The 9,781-nt window shown below is 36.0% G+C and overlaps 1 protein-coding gene across 1 annotated transcript in view; it reads right to left on the reverse strand.

Annotated features, from left to right (window-relative positions):
* Positions 1-3,617: 3,617 nt before the first annotated feature.
* LOC107550181 (toll-interacting protein) overlaps positions 3,618-9,781 on the reverse strand; it is a 9,686-nt gene continuing 3,522 nt past the window's right edge. Inside the window, exons 2-6 of the mRNA XM_016231420.1 lie at positions 9,489-9,638; positions 7,747-7,929; positions 5,523-5,675; positions 4,959-5,052; positions 3,618-4,229 (exon numbers count right to left, since the gene is read on the reverse strand). Of these exons, the coding sequence (XP_016086906.1) occupies positions 4,009-4,229; positions 4,959-5,052; positions 5,523-5,675; positions 7,747-7,929; positions 9,489-9,638 (801 nt within the window). The 3' untranslated portion in view covers positions 3,618-4,008. The remainder of the gene's footprint in view (positions 4,230-4,958; positions 5,053-5,522; positions 5,676-7,746; positions 7,930-9,488; positions 9,639-9,781) is intronic.

Genomic DNA, 9,781 nt, shown 5'->3' on the forward strand with positions numbered 1-9,781 from the left:
TAATATTATTCTACAGGTTGTGATGTGAACCTGTGCCCTATTCCGACAATACAATGTCCACTGGGCTTTATACCATCCTTCAGCGTGTCTCCAGATAACTGCTGTCCAGAGTATATTTGCTGTATGTATATGGACCAGTTGTTCTCAGTAAAGACACTTTATTGTTTTGATGCTTTGCAATGCACAGGTGTGTACTCATTCATTCCTTATTCTTTACAGCACCCATGGAAGTCTGTGTCCATAATACCACAATATATCAGGTAAAATTATATAATGTAATACATGTATATATATATATAACTTACAAGATATCAAAAGTACACTTATTCCTCTCACTATCTTCCGTTCTAGCCTGGCTCAACTATACCAAGTGATGACCCTTGTACACTTTGTCAGTGTGGTTGGAACGTAGATCCTGAAACAAATCTTCTTGCTCCAGAGTGTGTGATAGCTGACTGCAACGATAACTGTCCAGAGGTATAGACATCTGTTTGCATCTGTAATAAAGACTAGCCCATATGGGTAAAAACTTTGCTTCAGAAAAAGCCACATCAAATCCTGTGAATAATGAGCAAAGACAGCTTTAAAAGTAGTCGGTGTACAGTTATGCATCAACTACCAGGCAACGTGATGTATTTCTCCTTCAGGCTCACGAGTACCAACTCATTCCTGGTCAGTGCTGTGGAGAGTGTGTTAGCACCGATTGTGTGGTTATGCAGGACAACATCACAGTTACCGTTTCAGTAAGTTCTGACATGACATTATCAATTGCATTGTTTGATTTCGTAACATCAAATTAATTACATTTTTATTGTTTGCATTAAGTATTAATTGTATACATTCTCCACTAACAGGTTGACCAGACATGGCAACCATCTAATGACAAATGTGTGAAATACAAGTGTGAGAGAGTCAACGGTAACTCTGTGATTGTTGAGATTAAGACCACTTGCCCTGCCTTCAATCCTGAAAATTGTATCCCTGTAAGTGGCTTGAAAGAGACATTATTTTGGACAACTTAATATGTTAAATTTAAGTCAATGGTTAATGCTTTTTCTTTTTCTACAGGGAACAGAGACAATAGATGCAGATGGCTGCTGTCAAACCTGTGAGTCTGGAAAATTAAAAAAAATTATTATTATTAATTTTTTATTTTATTAAAAATTATTCAACAATTGCAAAATATGCTCATGCTTTGTATTTTTGTGAAAATGAAAGGTAATGCCACTCAGATTTGTCCGATGCCACTATCTGAACACCATTTCTTGAAGCAAAATTACTTTTAAAAAAGAAAATATTACTGAAGAGTGCTGGGTAGATTACTTGCAAATTGTAGTCCGTTACTGATTCCAAATTACATTTAAAAAATTGTAGTTGTAACATAACACATTACATTTTTCAGGTAATTTAATCAGATGATTTTTAGATGACTTTTGACGATTTCCTGATTTAAATATGATAATCATGTACATTGATATAAAAAAAAATACAGAAAGAAAGAAAATATATTCCATTTGTTGTTACTAACGCCATGAAGTGCATTAAACATATTACGTCAAAGTTTCCCAAACTGGGGTTTGTGAAGGAACTGCAGGGGGTTTGTGAGTTTAATGAAAAGCTAATAATAAATGATTGTATTTCTAAAATTACAATCAAAAAGAAAAGGAAATAAATATTAAACCTGTTTACCTGCATGTCATGCATGTGACTATGTGAATAGCATGTACTCATGTAATCAATAAAAAAGTAACTGTAGTCTGATTATGAACATTTTAAAATGTAATATAATCTAATTACAAGTACTTAATTTCTGGAACCTGATTATGTAATCCAGGTTACATGTAATCAGTTACTACCCAGCACTGCTACTGAACTTGACAAAAAAAAAAAAAATATATATATAGGCTATATGTGACCCTGGAGCACAAAAGCAGTGTTAAGTCGCTGGGGTATATTTGTAGCAATAACCAACAATACATTGTACGGGTCAAAATTATTGATGTTTATTTTATGCCAAAAAATCATTAGGATATTAAGTAAAGATCATGTTCCATGAAGACATTTAGTAAATTTCCTACTGTAAATATATCAAAACTTAGTTTTTGATTAGTAATATGCATTGCTAACAACTTCATTTGGACAACTTTAAAAGCGATTTTCTCAATATTTAGATTTTTTTTGCACCCTCAGATTCCAGATTTTCAAATAGTTGTATCTCGACCAAATATTGTCTCGATCCTAACAAACCATACATCAATGGAAAGCTTATTTATTCAGCTTTCATTTGATGTGTAAATCTCAATTTCGGAAAATTGACCCTTATGACTGGTTTTGTGGTCCAGGGTCACATATTTCAGTTCTTACAAGGTGTAGAAGTACATTTTCCTAACATCTACCTAATGTGTTTTTCATTTCACTTAGGTACACTAGACAACAAATGTACTGTCCAGAAGAACAGCACCTTCTTGGTCAGCAATGGCTGTATAAGCAGCGCACCTGTGGAAATAACCTCTTGCTCAGGCTTGTGTGAGACCTCATCAATGTGAGTACCAAAATCACAATTTAGAGACCTTCATTTCTAAATATATGTAGCCACAAATTGTACAGACTGTGCTGGTACCTAACAACCAAACCGTCTCTACATTGTGTTGAAACAGATACTCTGCAGAAGCGAACGCTCTAGTGCACTCATGCTCGTGCTGTCAAGAAATGACAACCACCAAGAAGGAAGCGACCCTGACTTGCCCTGATGGGTCAAACATCAGCCACTCATACATTTACATTGGGTCTTGTGGCTGCAAGGCCTCCGATTGCTCTGGTCAGTCGACTTCCTTAAGGAGACGCCGAAGGAGATTGTGAACCTGTGTTTTTAACCCTGTACAGTATAGCGATTTCAAATGAATCTTGTGGAATGAATCTGTAAATTTGAATCGTTTGAAAAGTTTGTGACCGTTATCTCTATGGTGTCACGATAATGACAGATCTTTTGTTTCTTGTCTAGTAGCTCTTAATAAACTAATGCAAACTGATGTTTGTTTACATGCTTTCATTCGATGCTCTGTGAATGGCACGTGGAAAGGATTCCGTCACAATTATGGATTCGCAATGTAAAGATTTTGGATGCAAAATTATAACTGTTGGCAACCAATGACGATTGCTTGTGCTCTTATAAACTAGATTTTTTTCCATCTACCTACATTCAAAATGGCGAGAACTGGTGCATTAGTTAGAGCAGCATGCCAAATATAGCCCTTTAATCTATGTTTACATTTATGCATTCAGCTGACACTTTTATCAATAGAGAAACAACAGCAATTCGTCACAGAGCCAACAACAATCACAGCGTGCAATGCCAGGTTTATTAGAAAGCTAGATTAGGAAACAAGCTAGAGCATAGTAGAAATGCAGAAGAAAAAGATTTAGTTTGCTCTATGTGCAATTTACTTCAAAATACTATTAAGCACAAGGTCTTAAAACTGCACTGTGCAATAACAGGCAATACACGTCATATATTTGCCAATATCATGGACCAATTTTTGCCATTTTACACATTCTGTGCTTTCAGCGACCTGTCTTGTAATGGTCATAAAGTGGTTTGTGCACAAAAGAGCCATTAAAATAATGACATTAATACTGATATACTCTGATATCTCTTTAATAATCTTCAAAATAAATTATATTCATGTACATCGATTTAACTAAACTCATACAGATAAAAGCATAATATATCAAACATCTTTAAGACATGGGAACACTACAATACAGATATGGTATACTGCCCTCAGCGGACATGTGACAAATTGCTCCTTTGCAAAAATCATCTTACATTCTCTGTAACGTCCCAGAAACATTCATTCCCGAATGCTGATTTAACAAAGACAATCAAAAGTGTGTTAGATTTACTTGCTACTGTTAAGGGTTGATCGTGTGCATATTTACAGGGTCTTTTTGGTATAAAGTTTTACATTGTTGGTACATTTAAGCGCTAGCTGATTGGCAGTTCTGCAGTTAAAGCTCCTCGGCCATCTGTAGCAAGGAGTTTATGGCAGCATCCTTGTTGCCCTGTTGGGCCTCCAAAACGGTGCGGATCACCTCCTTGTCAAGGTTGGGAAACATGTCCTGAAGGGCTTTAAGGTCTTCTTCACCGCAGGGGGCGCTCTGTGACGTGACGGCAGGCACGGCTGGCATTCCCATGGGCACCACACCTTGGTTATACATACCAGGGACACCTAAATTCACATTTGGACAAAAGTGTACGCTTTGTGTAAGGAATATTGCCAGAACGAATTTACCGGTATTTTTAAAAAGGTCTCTTAACGGTAGTTTACTGGTAATCTATCAGTAAAGACTGTATGCGTGAAAGAGGCTTATATCTCCAATAATACGTCTTAGTAAGATGCTATTTAAATGCTGCATACTTGTATGATCAAAACATATAATGCAATGCAATACAATGATTGCCCGATGAACAAATAAATGTTCCTCTAAATCCTGATGATCATATTTGAGACTCGCATTTTTATATGATTTTTCTGAAAAATGGTGTCGGGATAATCAAGTAAATCTAAGCTGCTTCAGTAAGTGTTCATCTGGAAATATTACTAACAACATCAAAGTTATTCTTGTGTTTTCTTTATAAAAATCAGTAAAGATTTCACAGCAGAAAGACACATGAGGCACAAGCTGAAGGCGGACGTTTGTACAAGTATACCAAAATGCCTTTCACTTGCTAAGAAAGTCCATCAGACGACAGAAAGCATGTATCAGATTGTGTGAAATAGGCATTTCAGAAAAATGTTGATCATTTAGAAGCCTTCGAAATTTGCGTACCAAATATGATACAGTAGGGTTACACATGATGATGGGCCCTAAAACTGCATTTATGAATGCTTCCTGAAAATAAAGCAGTAGCAGATCGATTGCTTTATTTCTAGTTATTGTCACAGCGTTAAACAAACCTGCTATGGGCACGTATCCAACGCCCTGCTGATAAACTGTAGGCATCAGAACCACAGGCTGCTGCGGCTGCATCATCATTCCCGCAGGTATTGACTTTGACAAAAAAAAAAAAAAAACCGGGAAAAAATTTAAATTTTTTTTTTTTTTTAAAGAGTTACTGTTCTTATGCTTTACAGCATTTTACAGTTCATGTACTTCCTGAATTTTCATGCACGTCCTGACCAGGGTTGCAACGGGGTGGAAAATTTCCGGAAACGTTCCAAAAATCCCTGAAAGATTCCCAAAAAATCCTGGAAAGTTTCCAAAATTTCTAGAATGTTTACGAAATTTACTGGAAATGTTCCACCTTTTTGCAACCCTAGTCCTGACCAGGTCATTTATGCAGGCAACAAGTAATTTGACTGTCTGCATTGAAAGCGAAAATGCTGCATGACACAATTGCAATGGTTTACAACTTTACAAGCAAAAAGCAACAGCTTTTATCTCTTCTCTCGTAACACCTGGTTAAGACACGCCATAACTCTCGGTTCATGCGCAGACGTATTTTGTGAGTGAGGACTTACAGCAAACGACATGACAATATTAATCATGCCTTCTTTGTCATCACCCTGCCTTCCGCTCAAGCTGTACCATTCATCCACGACGGTTCCCTCTCGCAGGCTCTCTGGGATCGTCACGTGTGTCCATGCGATGCGATCATCCAAGGAAAACGCTCTCTGTCCGGCAACACAGAACAATCATCATTTAAGAGCACTTACTGCCAGAAAAGTCACCAGTACATGCAGAATGATTTTAAGAGCTGTATTTGTGTTTGCTTTAAACTTTGTTTATTTTAAGGTGACGTTATTACAGTGCAATTATACAAATAAGTACCGCGCAATATTAATTAACTACATTTACTTACTACAGGGTTAAGGTTACGGTTAAGGCATGATTTAGGGTTAGTTTACTTGTTAAATGTCAACTTTATATACAGTGGGGCAAAAAAGTATTTAGTCAGCCACCAATTGTGCAAGTTCTCCCACTTAAAAAGATGAGAGAGGCCTGTAATTTTCATCATAGGTATACCTCAACTATGAGAGTCAAAATGAGATTAAAAACAGTCATTGCTAATGAATGTGCTGCATAATTGTTAAAGACATCAATAAATAATATCATATACAAAATAACAGATTACAGACATAAAACAAGGACATCAACATACAATAACAGATATGAAAACAGATATGCTTTGAGCTTTTTTTCAAAACTGTGTAGATATAAATCACATGTAACTACATTACCATAAAATAAAGTGTTAATGCGACTATAATATGATTAAAATATCAATAGTTTTAAATGAATTAAACTAGACTTCATTGCCTAGACTTTTAGTTAAGTGAAATCTGACTTACTAAATTTTTATAAAAAAGGACATACGACAAGACCAAATGGAAAAATATCTGAAAAAATTAGCATAATTTCTAACTACATGAAAGGTATGGAGAGTGCTAAAATGCAGCGTGCAGCACAAGAATAAAACTGCAGCTCATGCCACCTCAGTCATGTAAAAAAAGGTTGTCAACGAACATATTTCACCATAGTTTTAATACATATATATATATATATATAAATACGTAAATAATTATAAATACGTAAATAAATTAAACAATGCGATAAATATATATATATATATATATATATATATATTTCTTATATATATATTTTTTTTTTTCAACACCCATTAAGATTGCTTGAAGGAATTAGTGCACAAAAATAGTTGCATTCAATATTTATAGCTCAGATGAGAAAGAGCCAAGAATGAAGTAGATAGATTGAGGTGATGCTGGCACGCTGAACAAAAATGAAAAGGTTTTATAAGTAATATGAAGTAATTTCAGTTAGGCCTGTCGCAATAATCAATATATCGACTTATCGCGCAATATATGTACATGACCTCAATGATTTTTGGTGACGCAATATATCACACGTAACTACACTACATATACAATAAAGTGTTAATGCGACTATAATATGACGAAAATATCAATAGTTTTAAATGAATTAAACTAGACTACATTGCCTAGACTTTTAGTTAAGTGAAATCTGACTAAGAAAAAGTTAAGGTTAACCTAATTGGTGACTAAAAGTTAAGGTTAACACAAAACATGGTGACATTAATTTTTAAGTAAATATAATGTGCAAACATTATATTTACTTAATGTATGTCACCATGTTTTGTACATTGCACTTGCGTCTGTGTCTTTTGCAGCTTCTCGTACATAACGTGGTGTAGTCATGAGGTGCTCGTTCAAAATTAAAAAATGCTTCTACAAAAAAAAGTTTAATCTGCAGATATGGTCTAGTTTAGGGATCTGTGCCTCTGACTGCTGAGTAGTGCTTGTGTTTTTCAGCAATAGTGCTGTGCACCCTTCATTTACAGAGAAAAGAAGGTCAGGGAAAATCTGTAGATGGAAAAAATCTCCATACGAGTTCTTTTTCTTTTTTTCTACTCGTTACTTTGCACTTTTTGGTAGAAAATTTTTATTTACTATTTATTCAAGTTTTTTAAGGCATCTAATATTTTGATACTTAATGTCCATGATCTAAATATTCTTAAGAATTTAAAGTTTGTCGTCATTTGGAAGTGTGTAGGGCTTCTTGCATTACTATGCGGTTACATTATGATTATATATTCAGTGGCATAAAATGGTCTTTAAAATGACAATAATATCGCTTATCGCAATTATTTCTTGGGCAATATATCGCACAACAAAAAGATCGTGACAGGCCTAATTTCAGTCTGACCTCATCGAAGATCTCCAGATAGAAGGAGTCGACCCCAGGCGGGGCAGTGCACTGGATGACTTTGTTCCAGCGAGGGTTCTTTGCTCCATTGTGGGCCGTAGGAGTCTCATAGACAGCATAGCCAAGTCGAATCCTGCAGTAAGGGTCCATGCGCGTCATCCCGTAGTTCTTTGCAAGCTTCGCCTGCGAAAAAAAGTTTAAGATAATGCCTTATAACTTATAGGCCTATGCATCTCCTTTCAAACATCCAGTATAATTATCACACACCTAAAGTCTCAGATGCACAGATACGACAGTTGCAATGAACCATCTGTGTAGAAACACAACGTTAAGTCAAAATGTTGCTTTGTGCAACTAACTGAAATGCATTGCTCAATCAGTGTAGCAACTACAGAAAGATGTAAATAACATTGTAATTATTATCATACTTTATATATTATTATTATTATACCTTTTACCAGGTTAGTCTCTTGAGAAAGCAGTATTAGGGATAGAGGACTTGTTTCAAGTTGTATACGCCTTAATGATTTATTTATTACAAAACACTGCTTGTCACTTCTCAATTCGTTAACTGATGGACTGGAGTGCTGTGGATTACTGTGATGTTTTTATCAGCTGTTTGGACTCTCATTCTGACGGCACCCATTCACTGTAGAGCATCCATTGCTGAGACACTGATGCAATGCAACATTTCTCCAAAAACAAACTCATCTACATCTTAGATGGTCTGAGGGTGAGTTCATTTTCAGTACATTTTCATTTTTGGGTGAACTATTCCTTTAACTCAGGTGCTGATTGATTTTAGTCAATAACAGATTAAGAAATAACCAGTCTTCAGACGGGCTCAGCATCGCAATTATTTATTTAATGACTGGTCCAATTAGCACAAAACCAGTCCATTTTGCAAAGTGATTCATTTTTCATTTATTCATATTAATTTCGAATTAATGAAGAACGAAGTGTTTCCTGTAGTCGTGATGTAAAGAGTACGGTATTATTCTTTGGAATGTAACAAATTAGGGTTTCGCAAACTGAAAATACTCCCCTACTAGGGCTGTGCGATATTGAAGAAAAATGCAATATGCGATAACTCATTAAATAATGCGATATTCGATATGCGATACGATAATGCTTGAAGTGTCACATGCTCAGATGAAACGGCTTTACTCAGCTGTTGCTGAGTCTGTTCTGTGAACTTCTATAACTATCTTGTGTCATATATATATATATATAGTTATTTGCATGTATGTATGTACCAAGAGTTCCTGTAAAACCACAACAAATTCCTTGTGTTTGCGCACACTTAAGTGGTGAATAAAGCTCATTCTGATTCTGATTCTAATATAACTAGCATACATGTTTCACTTTTTGTGAGAAGAACGCACCCCTACAACAACTTCTGAAAGTGAACGGTATGTGTTTTACTCGAGCATTACATAATGTCATTTTAACATTAGTGTAATCAAAAAGGAAAAATACAGCACTGCTTAGTATTTACTCTATGAATTCAATATGCACTGATTCTTATTTAAGCTACAAAAGTTATTTTGGTAAGAGCAGTGAGTGATTTTCTCTTTGTCTTTTGTTCATGGCCCCAAATATTGCAAGCCGTAGCGATATGCATATTGCGATATTTCGATATATTGCACAGCCCTATCCCCTACAGTACAAATACTTAGAAAATGTAAATTCAGTACAGCAAAGTCTGACCGTCCACCAGTAAAATAACCCTGCAGACGTACCTGTACGACAGTGATGCTGAGGCGGCCAGCTGTTGCTAAAGATCCTCCGTACTGCAGCTGTTGGGCCGCCTGGGCGTCTAACTGCACCTGCTGCTGCTGCTGCGTCGGGGCGATTCTCAGGAAATCCTGAGGTAGCTCACCAATGCAGACCTGAACAGAGAATAAGAACAGTTTTCGATTCTGTGCAATGAGTTACGATACGTCAGAATAGGGCTGCACGATAAATCGAAAGGGAATCGAGATCGCGATTCGACAGAAGCTGCGATTGTCATGCGTATCTTTCAGTGAAGCAC

This window comes from Sinocyclocheilus grahami, unplaced genomic scaffold, assembly GCF_001515645.1.
Source record: "Sinocyclocheilus grahami isolate Dianchi unplaced genomic scaffold, SAMN03320097.WGS_v1.1 scaffold390.1, whole genome shotgun sequence".
Classification (NCBI taxonomy): domain Eukaryota; kingdom Metazoa; phylum Chordata; class Actinopteri; order Cypriniformes; family Cyprinidae; genus Sinocyclocheilus; species Sinocyclocheilus grahami.